Source organism: Haliaeetus leucocephalus, unplaced genomic scaffold, assembly GCF_000737465.1.
Source record: "Haliaeetus leucocephalus isolate CR32 unplaced genomic scaffold, Haliaeetus_leucocephalus-4.0 Scaffold362, whole genome shotgun sequence".
NCBI lineage: Eukaryota > Metazoa > Chordata > Aves > Accipitriformes > Accipitridae > Haliaeetus > Haliaeetus leucocephalus.
The window spans coordinates 7,465,617-7,483,765 of NW_010972798.1; the positions used below are offsets into that span (position 1 = coordinate 7,465,617).

Genomic DNA, 18,149 nt, shown 5'->3' on the forward strand with positions numbered 1-18,149 from the left:
AAATGCACAAACCATTTCCCTTCATCAGGCTAAGCAAAGTAGGTCTGTGAGGAAGCTAATTCATGTCATGTATATAAAGCAAGTCAAATTCCAGCTACTACAAAGCTTTTATGTAAGACTTTACTGACCCAATAGGTGGTGGAATATAAATAGATCAACAGTACACCCTTCCTTCTGCTGTTCTACCTAATCCTTCCTTGCCTTCAGGATTGAAGAGTATTTGATCTATTGAGTCTTAAATCAGACATTGTTTCCTACAAAAAAAACCCCACACCCCCCCCCAAATCCAGGAGAAAATTTAATAGTAAAATGGTGTTCTTGTGATTTTAGAATGAGAAGCTGAATTAGGAATATACTATTGTTCTTCCTTTTTTTTCATATATATTAGCTTCACAAAGCTGTAACTGCCTGGCTCTCTACTTGCTCTCCTTAGTTACCCCTGCCAGGTGGTTTGACATGAGCCTCTTCAAAACGAGTAATTGTGTTAAACCTATATTAATTTACTTTCTCCTTTTGAATAATACTTAAAATGCCCTCTTCATCCTGCCTGCAGGTCTCCACTGCTGCTCAGAAGATGGAGCACTTTTTATTTTTAGTAACAATATCTCTCATGCTGGGATGGAAGAATCTTAAACCAATTAAACACATTAGAAGATAACAGTGTGTGTGGGTTTGGTTCAAGATCTCCATTTTCTTCACTCTGGGGTATGTTCTAGTACCAGTCTTTCTATCCAAGATGACAGAAATAGTGTGATAAGCTGCTAACTAGGTAACAGTACAGCTGCTGCTTTGTCAGGTATTCCCTTGCCAAGAAATCACTTGTGATGGGTTTTGCCTTTTTTTTTTTTTTTTAATTCCATTACAGTAAAGTTTTATAAATTATCTCAATTTTGACTTAGGAAATTTTTTTCAGATCCCTTTTTCTTTTTAAACATTTATTTTTTTAAAAGAATGCATTTCTTGAACATGAAGTATTTTTTCCAATAGAAGAGGATCATGTGTGTGCACTTTCAAGATTTGGTGATTTGTTCTTCCCTTTTAATAGTGCTTAGCTACTGGGGAAAAAGTTGTGAACTGGCTAGACTATTCTGATCCCTTAAAATATGTCTGGATACACATATTTTAACTCTGCATATACACTCTGAATAGCAGGTTGGTTTCATTTTTTTATTTGCAGAAGTTAGAAAAGCATGTCCTGAACCTGCACATAGGCCAGAAAGCCTTTGGCTACACTGATGCTAAACCTTTATTCATTTGACATGGAATTTATGTGGGTTAGCAATGTCCAGATTGTTTAAATACAAGATATTTCCTAGGAACTGTGGCATGCATTGCTGACCTGCATGCTCTCATCAGCAGAGATACAGTCTTGAGCTTTTTATTTATTCTTCATCTTTAATTTGACAGTCAGAATACAAAGCACGGGGCAGGCTGTCCTGCATGGATTTACTCTTACAGTGGAACATCAATACAGAATAAAGTCTGATAGCACTTTATAGAAGTCTAACACCCCAAATGTTAACATATCTAGCATTGTTCAGCACGGCGATGTAACTTGTATCATCTCTCTTGGACTACATTGAGAGATAAATCCTTATAAGGAGAAGAAACAGAGGTCAGTAGTCTACAGTAGTGTTTTCTCTCACCAGAAATAGTAGGTCACTATCACTCTATAACTACCTATTTCAAGTAAGGATAATAATTAAGCTGTGAGACTACATATACTCTTTCAACTGCACTTCTAATGTAATACTTCTGAAAATGGTGAACGTGATTTCAAAGTACTCCAAAAATTGATAAGGGAAGAGGGACAGGAAGGTAAGGTGAGGCAAGGCAAGGCATGGCAAGGAAAAAGGAAGATAGTCCATTAGTTAGAGTACTGGTATAGCACTTGGGAGGCTGTATCAGTTGCTGTGCAGTGCTGGGTTTGCTGTTCTGGTTAGTGTTTCATCTCCAGTTCAGAGGAACTTGTCTACTGCTCAGTTTGGCACTACACAACCTATAGCCAGACCTGTGAGCTCATAACTCCCACTGATATTGATAGTGAACAAATAGCAAGTAAATATTTCTGAAGGGGAAAATTTTTTAAAGGTAATACAGGTTTTTTATAATCAAGTGCCCAATTTACTGAATTACTGTACAGCTAATAGTCAAGAGTGTTTGCATCACAGGGTGTTGTGAAGATAAATGAATTTGTCAGTGAGATGCTCAGATTGTCTCATTTGTTATTTTTTCCCTCATACATGGCATTTCATAGATTGCACACTGCTCTGTATGCAAATAGCTTCACCTTGGCTAGTTTGTATGTTTGCCTGTGGGAAGAGGTATCGAAAAATGGTGGATTTTTTTGGACATTTTAAATTATGGTTGGGGTGGTTCCATCCTGCAGGTTGTGTTGGCTGGGGACTTGAAGTCTTCCAGCCAGCACCACATGAAGTGCCTAGCCCTGCTGCAGGTTCTTCTTGCCATGCTGCTGCTCATTTTCTCTCTCTGACTTGCCTGCCTACAGTCCCCATCTCCCTTGGTTTGCTAGCTGGGGAGAGATCTCCACTTCCAGCTTTCTGCCAGAATATGGAGGTGGTATATGGGGACCCCCAAGGATGATGCTTTCCGTCTTCTCCCTTTCACTTTTGGCTTAATCCCAAAACAAGTGGTAGATATTATGTGTTTTAGAACAAGTCCAGAAGGATGTGAGCAGGCTGCCCTACACTCCCTCTTCCTGTGCTCCAAGTTGTTGCTAAGTTTTGGAAGCTGTAAGGCCATGTCTGTGTAAACGGACTCTGTGCACACACTCCCACCTTTCTTTTCCCTCTTGCCTTTTCAGTGGGACATGGAAAGTCTGGCCAGCCTTCAGGAAGGGAAAGGCTCCTCACATCTGCGCTGAAGCAGCCATCTTCCCTTCCCTCCTCCACACATGTAATTTTAAAACAAATGTTACCCTGTAATGCAAAATTTGCTAAAGCATCTGTTTCTTCCCTGGAGCTCTGGAAAAATTTGATCAATGTGACGAGTTTGTGTGAGTCTGCCTGGAAACTGTGTATGTTAGAGGATGAGTTCAATATGCATATCTCTGACAGCTCCTATTTATACCTACGTCAAGGTCCATATTGTCCCTCTTCTGTTTCTCTACCTCCCCAGTCAGTTCCTTGAGCAGTTTGTCTCTCCCCTTCTCCCAGATAGTTTCCAGTCTCTTGGCTAGGAAGTACTGAGTACGAAGGGTGCACTGCCATAAACCAGCAGAAGGAAACACCTGGAAAGGCACTGGTTTGCATGGCCTTATCTCACAGATCCCGCTCTATTCAGGCTGCTTGCCTTTACGCTGGTGACTCCTTGGAGCCACCCTGATGAGCTGTGGAGCAGGAGACTGCTGAGGGCCTCGGGCTTACTGACGGCTGTATCCCTGTTCAAAATGGCATCGGGCAGGTGTGCAGGCTCCTTGTTCTGATATGTCGATGTCTGAGTTATGCTGTGAGAGACATTTTTCAAAGGTGTACTTAAGATCATTATTAATTGTCCCTTTGAAAATATGCGTATTTCATACTTGCCTATAACTTTAATGGCTAATTCACCTCTCTGGGCTTTGCAAAAGCTGGCACATCCTCACTTGCTGAGAGTGAAAAGAGATGATCTCTCTTTGCTTAGCACTCGGCAGCTGAAGAATTCCTGTGAGTGGCAGTTAGTGGGTCAACAGCAATAGCAGAACCCTTGATATTAATATTTTGTAAACGAGGAAAACAAGCTCAATCGGGTGTTAGTCTTTTTCTAATGTTATGTAGGAAGCACTTCTTTTTCTAGCATTTTTCAAATGCTGGAGAACAGCAATTGTTTGTGTAGAATTATCTGTTATTGTTAGCAATGTTCTTGCTTCTCTGCAGCACAGTGACATTGCCTTTATCCTTTAGAAGCAATGGAAAATGATAAATGAGGTTAACAAGCTTCAGTCTAAAGTGAAAACTAAATCTGTGACTATACAACTCTTGTTGCATTCATTCTGGTCAAGGGTTGGTTTGTTCATTTATTTTCTGGGAAAAAGCATCCCTTTTCCTTGACCTCCTGAGAACCAGAAAACATGATTGAAACTCAGCTGAAGTAGACTATTTCAGGGCTTAGCAAAGAATGCTAGGCACAGCATTTAGGGATGTAGATAGCTTGTTTTCCTTAATTGCTTCCCAATCAGAAATTGGATGAACCTTCGGGATGCAGAAACAGGGAAAATCCTCTGGCAAGGAACAGAAGATCTGTCTGTACCTGGAGTCGAGCATGAAGGTACTGTGTGGCCTTATGGTGCATTTTGGGGTTGGGTGGTGCTGCATGTCTAGGTCACCGAGTTGCAAGCATACCCATGCTTTGAAGGACAGATGTCCTAGCTGTGACTTCACACCTTCAGAGGCTTCCACCACAATGACCTGGGGACAAGTGGAGAAGGGTGGGAGTGGATCAGTGGCTGGCAAAGGGGACAAGTTAAACAATGCTAAGCAGGGAGCTCAGCTGGGTAAGGAAGGAGTGGCCAATCTTTGCTAGGTTGAGTGTTGGTTCCAAAATTAATTGTGTTGACTTTTCTCGGTATAACAACAGGGCTTACTCAAGGTAGAGGTCAAATGGAGAACCAGTGGAGTAGAAGCATACACAGTTACCTTGCCTGGCCACAACTGTCCTTATATTCTCCTGCACTAAATTTGACCTCTGCTTTCAAGTGGCATACATGGCACATCTGCTCTGCTCTCCTGTCCCCCTACCATCGATAGGAAGGCCTGTTGCCTTTCCACTGCTGTCCTCGCTGAGTAGCAAAGGACTTCACTGTCCCTTGCTCATCCCCATTTGTGACAAAGCACTGTGATAGGTAACATCCCTTGCCAAGAGCTTTACTTTGGCTCTGTGAAGAGTCTGACCTCACTGAATTAATTTTGAAGGCTTTTCTATTACGTGAGTATCATAGCTGATCTCCAGTAAATGGAGTGAACTTGATCATTTAATTATGCTGGTGACATTGATGTATTTTTGGTTAAACATCAAGGACTGAGTTCTGCCTGTCACTACTAGGACTTTTACCTCTCCCATACATTGGAAAATCCATTGTGTCTGAAGGGAAGCAACCAGCATATAAAGATCCTCCTCTGCCCAGAGAGCGTACGGAAGATCTGTGGCAAAACATTGAGTCCAGTAGTCTTCCAGCAATATACCTGGTTTCAAAGCCAATTTAAGGCACAAGAGAAACAAGTTGCCTTCTCCTCATTTGGCCCCCAGTCAACATTCATCTGCTTTAATGACAAGAGTTCATTAATAGGACCACTAGTAGGTTATCTCAACTTAAGAGAAGCCTGATGCCAGGAATAGAGGATGCAGGTCAGAGTTAGAGGAAAGCAAAGCTGTGACTTGGTGATTACCAAAAGCATTTTCCAAGCTTTGTCTCCTTCAGTCCTGCTAACCTGTACTCCCATTACCATACCAGTGCTAACAGCAAACAGTTCTGCCAATAGGCCTTAACAGATATTTACTCGTGCCTATCATACAAGATACCTATATTAAAGAAAAGCATTCCAGCACATTCATATACAACTGTAGGAAAGCAATTGAAATACAACTTTCAAAAGAAATGTGGTAATTTCATCAGTTTAATACTAAATTTCTTAAACTCCAGGTTAGTGATGTTTTGCTTTCTTGAAATAACTGTGTAAGAGGAGACCTAGGAGAAATGAGGAATCAGACTTTAAAAAGCAGAAGAAAATCAGCAAAAAATATTCAGTCTTCCCAGATTTTGTGCTTTTAAAGCTTCTACTTGGACACATGACTAGTCTTTGAATCCTCTTCACTCTGTCTCAACAGACTGTTGCACTGCCGTGGTTCAATGTAAACTGCAGAAAGGTGGGCTTTGGGGCAAAGAGGACAGCTGGACCTGTGTCTCAGGAGGGTTTGTTGTGTTGCCCCATTTCCATCCTGCCATCTTTCTCGCTTTGGCAAATCATATCACCTCACTGACTCAGATTTTCCTCACATACAGAACAGGAACCCTCACCTCCATCAGAGGAGCTTGGGGAATTAATTAAAACATACTCTGGCATGAGATTAATGCCCATTGTACAAGGAATTGTTAAGACCTTATCAGGTGTGCAGTTCAGTCATCCATCTAGAAGATGGATGACTGCAAACTGGAACAGGTGCAGAGAAGAGCTATTAGGAGAAGCCACTGAAAATATTGCAGGTTGGAGGATGGTCTTCCTTAGGAGAAGAGGAAAAAAGCCGTTCTTGTATGGCTTAGCAAGAAAAGAAGGCTGAGGTAGATAGATTATTCTCAATAAATAGGCTAAGAAAGAGGAGAGCTGTCCAACAAAGGATAACCTGACTCTGTATTAAAAGAAGGTGTGGGGAAATGCGGTTCTGGTACAGTCCTGCAACAGAAACAGTGAGGGCAAACAGGCAGAATAATTGTTTTGAAATGAAGGCCATGTGTCTCAAAGTCATTATATAGTACTTGTGTGTGTGTGTGTTCTGTGGCCATTCAGGGCAAATCACAATCTAGACATAGCAAACAAAGAATCAAATATATAGGAGAGTGAATAAAACATATTTTCTTTAAACAGGACTTCTATGTGATTTAAGTACCGGTTTCTTTAAAAAATGAACTCTCATGTTTCAAATCATGATACTGCATCACTACCTAAACTTACCTTTACCACTTAGGTTAAATGAAAATATTAATGTGGTATTGGATTGCTGCTGAAGTCTTAACATTAAACTGCTAAAAGTAGTGAAGATCACTGCCTGAGCATCTGCAACTGGAATTAACCATCTAAACCAGCTTTTGACAGTTGCAGCTTTTCCATGTAACCAGTCAGCTCAATTCAGTAACTGCATTCAAAACTGGGAGGCAATCTGGGAGATGCAAATCCATAAAGTTTGGTTTCTTCCAATATACAAGCAAATCTTGGAGTAAGCTGCTAAGGTCTAGCACTTGTAGAATCCCCAGTGTTGCTTCCAGTCACCACAGCCAGTTTTCATTCAAGAAATACAAATAATCCTTTCATTATCTAAGAAAAGATGTAGTTCGAAATATAAAATAAGTTTGGCTAAGATGGCTTGCTTTCTTACATGTTGCAAATATTTAAGGTAATTTTCTTAAACTATATGAAAACATAATGATACGGATATTTTAATTGAATTTCAGTTTCTAACTAAATGCAATTGGACCCAAAATTACTTGCTTAGTAAATAAGAAATGTGTCATTCATCACTTTCTAATCTAATCAGAATTAAGTATCTGACTAAATGTATGTTAGCTGTATAAGTGCTTAAATAAATGTGCAGGTATAGTATATCCTCAAGTTAACAAAAAGCAGTAGTAAATTTAGGATAAAGTCTATGCTTACCTGCATTTCAGTATGTTTTAAAATGGACCTAACAGATGGGAGTCAACCTTCTTTCTCTTCTATCTTTTTAATGGAAAAAAAGAGGTATAAAATTAAAATGAGTTTAAAATAAATAATTTCAATTAAAATTTTCTGCTTGATGATATCAATTAAAATCTCTTAGATCAGGGGTTTAAAGACTACACAGTCCTACTTTTATTAAAAGTAACCTTTTATTTTGTAGTTTTGCAATATTAAAGCAAACATTCTCGGCAGTCTGTCTTGGGGATGAAAGAAATGTAATTACTAAATTGCAGAATAGTTTTAACAAGTCATTTTACACTTAACTGCAAAGGGATGTTTATTCACAACAGGCTGTAGTCTGTACTTGTGAGGGCAGTAAAGGATGGTGCCATGCAGATTTCTAGCTGAGAAAACCCTCAAACCTAAAAATAATTAGAGAGCTTTTACATTTAAAACTCTTCTCTTACACTTTTAACTTTCTTTTTTACCTTTTTTTTTTTAAACAAACCATGGCTGTGTACTTCTCCATGGGATAGGATGGTAGCTTACATTCTCTAACCCTCCAGCTCTCTAGATTGATTTCATTTCAAAGTCCTACTCCATTAAACTGTTCTACATTAGATGGATTTGCCTGGGGTTTGGTAGACTCTTTCTTTTATTAAATAGTAGCCTGCTGTCTGCTCATGGGTGTTTTGATAACGCTTCCCATTTAGGAACAGTTTGGCTCCTAAAGCACATGCCAGCTGTATTCCCTCCCCTCTTTATTTCTAATAAATTTACATGAAACATTTTCTAAAATGCAGGAAGGATTATGTACAATCACACCACCAAAGTATGACGGGCTTGGGAGATTTTTAGTAAATTGACTCCCCTCCTCATTCTCCTGATTAGGACTTTTCAGCATATTAATCAGTGTTCCCAAACTGTCCCTTCTCTTACTCCTCCACCTCTAAAAAAAGCCTTATGAGATATCTACCAGGTACAGTTTGCCACTTGCTGTTGGTGTCTCACCCATTGCAAAAGCCCAGAAACTCTGGATTGCCAATTCTCTCTCTTAAACTCTCCAGTTTGATACTGACTTTACTGCCTGTGTGGGTCTCAATGTTTAGGGAACAGACATTTTGTATACTTTTACAGGATGACTTCCCAGAGCTATGCGAGATGGCTGAAACAGTGCTGCTGGGCTGAGAAATAGCCGTTTGTGGTTTGCTGGGGATGCACAGTCTGAAAGGGAAGGAGAAGTGAGAAGAGCTAACACGCTTGGTGTACTAAGCAGCCCTTCAGCTGCTTGTGATCTTCAGCACACTTCCTAAAGCAAAAATTTAAGTTGTGCCTCATATTTCGACATGAATAATTGTGGGGTTTAGTAATAAACAGCTAAGAACCAGGAGTCTGAGAGATCAGTGTTGTATCCCTGTTTCTGTCACAAGTTTCATTCCTGGCTCTGGGCAAGATACTTAACCTATTTGCATTTTGGATTTCACTCCTGCAAATGTAAAAACAAAGTAAGTCCTTTGTGTTTGCATTTCTCCTGCTACTATGCTCTTGTACTAGCACTAATCATTATTTGAAGTATATTATAATAGCACCTGAAGCACCTGGGTTTGTTTTATTGTGTCCAAATAATGCTTCTTTATCTGTTTCACAGCTCGAGTTCCTAAAAAAATCCTGAAATGCAAAGCAGTGTCTCGGGAATTAAACTTTTCCTCAGCAGAACAAATGGAAAAATTCCGACTGGAACAGAAAGTTTATTTCAAAGGGCAGTGTCTAGAAGGTATGCATCTGCTCTGTGCGCAGTCCTGCTGCAGTGCAGGGAGTGACCCCCAGTGCTGCAGGGATTAGGGAAACTAAAATGGGTTGAATGTGGTGATTTTAATTTTTCAGAGTAGCACTGAAGCAGTCATCCTGTCAGGACTAATGGGCCACAGTATTAGGGATAGCATTTCATAAGTGTATTAACACTTTGTTATGTAAGCAAAAAATCTGGGTAATCATGCTTCAGGGCATAAATCCACCACAGGCTGCCTGAGGCAAGGAAACAGGTTATTTTAGAGTCACCTATTATGAGGATTCATGCACCTTCCTCAGAAGCACCTAGAGCTGGCCACTGCCAGACTGGAGGCTGGACTAAAGGAGCCTCTGGTTTACCTTGATTACAGCAGTGCCACTGAATATTGTCTGTGTGACTCCATAGCTGCACATATGACCTCCCTCACTGCAGTATTACTCGTAATCTGGAGCAGAGGAGGGGCAGATAAAACATTGAGCTCCTTGTCTTTTGGGCAACCAGTTGTACACTTCATCTCAACTGGATCTGGGGGATGTCTGCAAGAAGGGGAGTGTGGTTTCCCTGTTCCCAGTTAGGTGTGATGAAATTTTCCACTGAATGCTAAGGAAGTGGTGTGACTATCATTACCATCAGCTATTTTAGAAAGGGAGTATCTGCTTTAAGAGGAGGGCAGGGTTCAGTGCAGTCTAAGTTGTACGAAGTAATTTCAATGTAAAACACATTGGCAGCACAGCAGGACAGTTTAGGGAGTTCCCCAGCCTGTCAGGTGAAAAGCAAAAGGACCATTTGTGGATTTTATCTTCTTTCAAATGCCTCTGGATCTTCTTTTTACTTTGCAGAATGGTTCTTTGAATTCGGTTTTGTGATTCCTAACTCCACAAACACTTGGCAGTCCTTGATAGAGGCAGCACCTGAATCACAGATGATGCCAGCTAACGTTTTAACGTGAGTGCCTTGGGCTTACAGAATCTGAGAGCAGGCAAAGAAAAAGCAGTGTGTGGCATTTTCTTGGGGGCCACAGTGGGAATGAAGAGAGGGAGCTGCTACCAACTCTGAATCACCCTCACTACTGTTAGCTGTTGAGAGATAAAAGGGACTAAACCAACCTCATTACCTTCTTTCCCATAGGTCCAATTTGCATTAATATAGCAATAAAAGTTTGGAGAAAGTGGAACTGATCCTTTATTAGAGTTGCGTAATTTTTTTTGAAAGGTGAACAGTGAAAGGATTTCAAAATGCTTTGCAGCTTAATACCCAGGAAAAAAAGAAAAAAAAGAGAAGTTTAGGCCATTTTCAAATCCAGTTATTGATCACTGACTTTTGACCAAGGTGGTTGTTTTTCATGCAATATATCACCCGTAAGAGCTGTTCTGGCATTTGTTTCATCTCTGTACCATTTTGCTAAGCTTTGCATCTTTTACATTGGCTTATAAACTATGCATTTAGTCACATGGAATTGTATCTGGGGATAAAATATCTTTAACAGGTAGGAAACAGTCATCTGTAGTGGGATTCACACACCTTCCTCAGAAACATCTAGTCCTGGCCACTGTTGGCACATTGACTTCTGAGTAGATCAGTGATTTCTAGGACTTGTGCTGGAATAATGCATGCTGGGCATTGCTCCGAGTGTGGACAGCAAGGCACAAGCTTTGGTGGGATGACAGAAAAGGCTCCTTGAGGGAGGCCCTGGGAAGCTGTAATCACTGACAAAAAGCCACCCTCCCTGCAGTGCTAGATGGGTGCTGGCAAGCACATGAGGAGCACATTGCCAGCAGAGGCAGAAGGGTATGGGGACCCTCCTGCCAACAAGAGGCAGACAGGGAGCAGCCAGTCTCACCGCAAGGTCACTGTGTCCTCTGGAAGACCTCCCTCTCCAGTGTTTTCCCTCTTGTTCCCTGTCTGGAGGAAAGCCAGTCGCATAGAGAAGGCACTGGGATGGGAACTACCATCACTGATTTCTATTCACAGCACATTTCAGAGAGAGCAGACTCAGAAGAGAGCATCAGTGTTCAAATAGTGCTCCCTGACACAATCTGCTCAGAACTTTGTAAGTACTACACATGTCCTCGGCTCCCAGAGCTGGTGGCTTTCAGTCAGTACAGGAGGAGCCAGATTTGGTAATCAAAGAAAGAAATGAAGACATCTGACAAGTTGGTTTGGACCATCTTGGAAAATCAAGGCATTTTCAGGACTGGGAGTTGTGAGAGTCCAGTTCTCAAGTGACCTTGAGGATTTTCTAGTGTTCCATTCTTTCCCTGGAGTCTGTCCACTTGTCAAGGGCAGCCCAGATCTCTCTCCTATTCATGGAGGTGTCCTAAAGTCATTCTTGAGGCTTTTCAGTAGAATCACCAGCTCAAAGAAATCCAAAAGTTTTTTGTGGCCCAAAGAAATCAGCTTTTTTCAGCTGCCAAGACTTGGAGAGCCCCTCACTTTCTGATATTCTCAAAGACCTCGTGTTTGTCTTAGTGTTTCCATAGCAGGAGAGAATGGAGATGTGGTATTTGGTGCTAACCAAGGCACTCTGAGCAAAGGATTCCCAGGATGACTGAATATCAGACTGAGAACATTTCCCGACATTTGACTTCAAGCATTGGCCATGCCACAGCAAAAACTTTACACTCTTGCCAGGTTCAGCTTTGCCAGTGTTACAGATACCAAGAGCCACAGTGGAAATGGAACAGCTGCTTTGATTTTCAAGAGCCAGGTTATTTAGACCTGGTCAGATCACACTGCTCCGGTCTCCAGGTGTTGTAATGGCCCCAAAATTCTTACTTTGGTCTACCAAAATCTCAAAGTCAGCAACTTAAATCATCAGAGCTTTTGTCATACCCAAATCTATGTATCCATTGCAGTTTGTATAAAATATGCTTGTTTGTTTGCATTTAAGCACTTCTTGAGGGAAGTGACATGTTAAGTTGGTTGAAGTAGCTTGCTCAGCACTAGAGGACAGAGATGGGGAATAAAAAAAGAATTCCCATCAGTTTTCACAATTCACTGCAAGAGAGAGGGGCCTGAAGGTGCTGGGACTGCTAGTTTAATTTTAGCCACAGAATTGAGCAGAAGTTGCTGTTCATGAGCACTCTTTGCAGCCTGCATGGTACTGTGCCCAGAAAGGGGGCAACAAGGGAGGGGTGGGGGGAACTGCTCCATGTAGGAATGCAGTGGAGAGATCCTTCAGCCCTGACAGCTCCCGATCAGGACACAGTGCTCAGTGCATGCGGCTCCAAACCAAAGCTCGTGTTGCATGGGGTAAGGTGTCAGCCCAGGCTTGTGAGAGCATTGAGAGGAGCAGTTGTTTTCTACTGTTCATGAACTCTTCTAATATCTCTTTTTTCTCCTCTTTTCCTTCCACAGTGGTAATGTTATTATAGAAACCAAATTCTATGATGACGATCTTCTCGTAAGCACTTCCAGAGTGAGACTTTTCTACGTTTGAGATGGGGCTTTTTGGAGCTGTTTTAGTTTTCCTCCATGCAGTTCTTGGTGCAGAACCCCCCGACTATCCAGTGGAAGACACTACTCCTGTAGGCGGTGACCCTGGGGACCAGCTCAACGTGGGTTGTGACCTTTGCCCATCAGTTATTTTGCTTTCTCCTCTGACAAGACCAGACCAAACCCTCAGAGACAGGACCATCTGCTCAGCGATGCACTGGGGAATAGAGGCCGTCTCTGAACATGGGCAAACGATGGTCAGGCAGAACCAATACTGTAAATTATATTAGTCTCATCCTTTGTACTTCTCTGGATCCTGGTGTAATCTCCCTTTTCCACTCACACCAAACTCTCAATGCGTTTCATTTTTGGGGGATTAAGTTAACCTTTTCATTTTTCTCATGTTGTAGGTTTTTATCCTTTCACTGGATTTCTGTGTAACTGGTCCACACATCCTCTTACCCTGAACTTGTAAAATAGACTGTGATATCACCTAATGTAATTAAAACAAATTTCTCAATTAAAACATTCCTACCGTCCAAAGAAGGGAAGAAATGTTAGTTCTGTGCGTTTTCCTTTCTGTTATAAAAATGCCTCGCAGCAGGCATAAACTCCTATCACTCAAGCCAGCAGCAGAACAGGGCTGTCCACAGCCCTGCTTCTTCTACAGCCCCCATATCCTTGTTAAATTTCTTTTCCTCTAGATGACCACGTAGGAAAGGTTTCCTGACTGCTCTGATCAACGTTTCTTCTTGGCCTCATTTCTGTCTGTTAATCCATCAGGACAGTTTGTCCTGTTTGCCCAGTGACTGGTTTCTTGAGCAGGACTGCACACTGTTCTGCTTTTCTAAGTTCCTGGGGACACTCGAACCCCTCCAGAAAACCCGTGTTCCCCTGAGCCCACCAGTATCAGTCCTGTGCTGGGCTGAGCTCCCTGAAGCACAGCTGTGGCTGCAGTTGCTGATACCAACAATCCCCAAGTGTGCGTGGCTTTAATGACACACAGTGGCAATTTTGCTATGACGGGCTTCTTGAGCCCCACCGCTACTCTTTCCCCTTGTCCTTTATAATTAGCTCTAGCAAGTGTAAATCTTGGGAAAGGGGCATCTCCAGTTTCTGCTCTTAAACATCATGGGAAGCTTTATGATCGCTCGACACCTTTGTCAGTCTGTCCTGTGGCTGGCCTTGAGATTCTCAGGAGAGTGACAAGGAAACGAAATGCATAATTTCAGATCCTGGATTGAGCCACTGGGTGTATGTGGGAGGGATACAGCGTAATTATTTTTTAGGTGAATTGAAGTTTGACCATTAATCCCCATGGGAAGAGCATTAGCCATTGTAGCAGCTTTCTCATGAGACCTCACTGATGGATTTCAGCCTGCTGGACCCACAGGGCAGAGTCTTCTCAGCAGCGTGACCCATCCTAGGCCAGCCTTTATACAAAGGGATCCACCAAAACCACCTTCTGCACCCAGCATGAACAACACCCAGTGATGGTGATCTCCATCAAAGAGGAGAGACAAAAGCTATTCAAAAAGGAAAAATATAAAAGGTCGAGGGTCTTGAGAGCAGGTACCTCTATGTTCTAGGACAGATGCTCTGCTAGACGCACACAGGAGGTGTCTAGCAGAGACAGGCAGAAGATGTCTCCTCTTGCCAAGCTGAGCTACAACCAAGTGCTGGGGAACCTCTGGCCCCGTAGCAGAGGGATGCTCCCAGCCGGACTCAACCTAACCTGGATGCCTTTTCTTCTAATGGCAAACTTTGAATTCTCGCACCCACTTAACCTTATCGGCGAGGATGGCGCCCGGGGGGGTGCCCTCCCTGCAGAGCCGCACACCCTGAAGGTCTCCATGGGGGTTTAGGCGGCCACCGACGCGCGTGGCTGCAGCTCCCGCGGGGTGAGCTGCCCTGGGTAAGGGCCCTGGAGGGACGCGAATCCTGAGGCGGCCCGGGGGAAATCCGGAGCCCCTTTCCTCCCCGTCCGCCTGGCCCGGGCTGTCCCCAGTTCGCCCAGTTCACCCAGTTGGAGCTGGCCGGTCCCGCAGCGGCGGCTCTGCGGCGGGTCATTGCCGCCCTCAAGTGGCACCGTGGGAAATAGCTGGCAGCTCACCCGCTCCTGTCCCTTGACCAGGACTCTCCCAGTCCCCCCCCAGCCTCTCCCAGCCCCCCCCAGCATCCCTTAAAGAACGGATGGAGCAAACGCCGGAGCCCGGTGAGAGCAGGGGGCCAGACCCAGCCAGCAGAAAGGCCCCGGTAGGGCAGCGGGGGCAGCGTGGTCTGGCTAGACACCACCCAAAATCCAGGCAAAGGGCCCCCACGGGCTCAGAGCAGGAGCCCATGCTTGGTCCAGGCAGCTGCGGGGCCCTCCCCGTGGGGCTGACAGGATTTGGGACCCCTGGGAGAAGAGGCAGGAGACACTGCCAAGGCGCTGCCCTCACCATGTCCCATCCCCAGGGCCCGAGCATGGTGTGGGCAGCTCTCGGCTCCCTTGCATGGGGTCACCGGCACTGGGGCAGCAAAGGGAAAAGTGGGGCTGGAAAGGGCAAGAGCGCAGCAGGAGGTCCGGGATGTGCGTCACCACTGCCACCACCCATCCATGTGCCCAGGGTGGTTCTGGCCACAGCCCGAGGGCAGCCCCATGCCACCCTCTGTGCAAAGGCAGGTGGGGGGGAGGAGAAGTGGGAGTGGGGAACAACAGAACAATCCCCCCTTTTATTTACCAAAAAAGTTCCCACCTGGAAACTCCCAGCCTTGATAGGCATCTCTGGGGCAGGGAAACGTCCCCCAGCCTGGTCCACATGCCAGGTTCTGCATGCGGGGAGGGCCCCATGGTGGCGAGAGGGGCATTTTGGGGGAGGGGGGGGTAGGACCTGGCTGGGCCAGACAAGAAGCTTCTCACCACACAGGGCCCTTCCCAGAGCCCAGCTGCTTGCAAAAACCCTGGCTCACCTGGAGCTGCTGCCTCCCGGTGCTTGCTGGAGCTGTTGGCATCTCACTAGCCAAGCGGCGCTTGGGAGAGGGAACCAGCCGGATTCAGCAGCAGCAGCAGCCACCACGGGTGAATCCCAGCCAAGAGCCACGGCTTTCCCCAGCTCATTGTTCACAGCCATGGTGTTTTGGCCTCGGCAGCTCCTGTGGCAGGCACGAGTGCCTTCCAGCTGCCAGCACGCAGAGGGCATTTGTTTCTGCAAGAGCCTCAGGGCAGGGATCGTGCTCAGGAGGCTGCTCCCCGCCAGCCAGCCAGCTGCCACATGGGGTTCACCCCCCACGTTGAAAGGGCTGCGAGCCACCCCAGCAGCCTGCAGAAACCTGGCAGCAAGGGCAGGGCAGCCCTGCAGAGCCCAGACATGCAGTCAGAGGCCACAGAGGCGCGTCGGGAAGCAGAAGGAGGGAGGCAGAAGCAGGTGAGAGCCAGGGCTGTGCACAGCCTGGGAGGCTGCCATGGAGAGATTTGGGGTGAAGCTTGTAAAAAGCAAGCTTAACTCTCACTGCCCTTCAGCCATGTCTTCACTTGGGAGCCCTCCAAGCTGGGGTCTTGCACAGCCACTGGGTAAAAGTGGCAAGGCAGCACAGGAGGAGGGTGACACAGAAGACGCTTTTGGCTTTAGGGGAGCTCTCTGCGTGGTTTTGGGGTCCATCACACCACAGAGGTTCCCTGAAGCATAGGCATCGCTTATGGCAACGAAAACCACCCATCACTGGGATGCAGGGCTGGCTGCGAAGCGGGACCCTGATGCTGGGTGCATTGGGCTCTTGCCTGCACGCTGGGATGGGGGAACAGGGCCAGCTTCTCTCTACCATACAGCAAGCACCGGGCTCTCACACCCTCGCTGCTGCCCATCGCCAGCACTCCATCAGGGTGTTACTTACCCCGGCTGACACCCGGGCACCTTCCCTGGCCGCCGCAGGGGCTCTCAGCTGCCTGACCGCCTGGCAAAGCCGACCGGGGCTCCCGCTGGCGCGCTGCCCCAGATCTGCCCTGCCCAATAACGCTCAGGCGGGGAAGCAGAGCCGTCCTAATGCGGTTAATTAGCTGATTCACGAAGGTTACTGGCGAACAAAAGGCGCACAAACAGCCCAGGGCCACGTTATGTTCGGTGCCTGCTTCGCTACTCTTACCTTCCCGTGGGTGCAGGCGGCACGGGCAGGCAGCAGGCAGCGCGTGGCAGCAGGCAGGCAGCCTGTGAAGTCAGCGCCTTTTCATCCCACTTCACCCAGCTCCATCCTCCCCCAGCAGCACTGGTAGGGGGACACGAGGGCTGGGAAGGTTCAGGTCCCTCTGTCCTTTTGGGGGGCACCGATCCCACTCCTGGGTTGCAGGGACAGGGCAGGCAGAGTCCCAACCAGGCATTGAAATGCTTGGACACAGGGACTTCGGGGCTGCCAGGTGACTTGGGGACAGCCCCATCCATCCCCAAAGACAGGTGGGCCACCAGGGCAGAGGCAGGACCCAAAGGGTCCCTTTTCAGTCCAAGGTGCCCAACTCCTCCTGCCCTAGCGAGCCTCCGGCCAGCAGCCCCTTGGTGCCATGGGACCTGGGTGCAATCTCTGTTGGGGCTCAGCACCCACCTTGCCCCCCTGCACGCCTGACATCCACATCTATGGCAGCGCTCCCCACCAGCACGGCCCACTGCGGGAGGGGAACAGGGCCAGCCATTGCCACAGCCCCTCTTGCAGAGCATCCCGTTACGGCATCCAATTCCATGCCAAAATCCTGCCTGCACCATCCTCCCCATGCCAAAATCCTGTCTGCTTCCCCAACGCTCCAGGTCCAGGCAGGGTAGGGAGCATGGCAGGCACCCAGAAGGGATGATGAGCTGAGAGGGGACAAGCTGTGGACATGTAGAAAGGGGAGGAGGGGACAGCAGGATGGTGCTGCAGAAAGCTCTCCTAGTGTCCCAAAATCCATGCTGGAAAAGGCTGGCATTGCCCTGGGTGTGCAAAAGGGGAACAGTGACAATCTGTGGGAAGGGACCACACTCACACCAGCTATGGACACCAAGAAACCGCCAGGGATGCAGGAGGAAGCCACAAGAGTGATGTGAAGGCCCTGATGGTGAGGGACTTACAGAGCTGGGGTCACCTGGCTGATAGAGAAGCAAAAGTCGCGGGAGGAGAGGGCAGAGGCCCAATTTCCACGGGAGAAGGTGGCAAAACCAGCAGCTGAGGCCAGATACATTTGGCTCAGGAACTGGGAATGTCTACACCCCTTGATGCTTCCCAGGATCCTTGCAGGAAATTCCCTGGCACAGAGCAGGAGCACGGGGAGGGGGGATAGCTCCGGCTGCTCCAGGCCAGCAGACATGCTGCGCTGCTTGTTCATCCCCATCACCAGCAGCCTGTTTGGGTTTCCTGGCAGGTTGGCCTTGGCAGCAAGACCTACGGACACCGGACAGCCATGGCCTGTCCGCTCTTGGGGGGAGCGTTGGGGTGCTGGGCTTCCCCATCCCACAGCACTAGATGGTGCTGCAATACAGCAATATTGCCTGGACTGCACAGCGCCTGCACAGCGTCGGCAGCCGAACGGGGAGGACGCTGGTTTGGGTCACCTCGTT

The 18,149-nt window shown here is 46.3% G+C and overlaps 1 protein-coding gene across 1 annotated transcript; it reads left to right on the forward strand.

Moving 5' to 3' along the window:
• The first annotated feature begins 4,182 nt into the window (after positions 1-4,182).
• Positions 4,183-13,146, forward strand: PDE6D (phosphodiesterase 6D, cGMP-specific, rod, delta). Its single transcript, XM_010573022.1, has 4 exons — positions 4,183-4,266; positions 9,016-9,141; positions 9,996-10,101; positions 12,514-13,146. The coding sequence occupies exons 1-4, from the start codon at positions 4,185-4,187 to the stop codon at positions 12,593-12,595; spliced, it is 396 nt and encodes a 131-aa protein (XP_010571324.1). The 5' UTR covers positions 4,183-4,184; the 3' UTR covers positions 12,596-13,146.
• Positions 13,147-18,149: the final 5,003 nt, after the last annotated feature.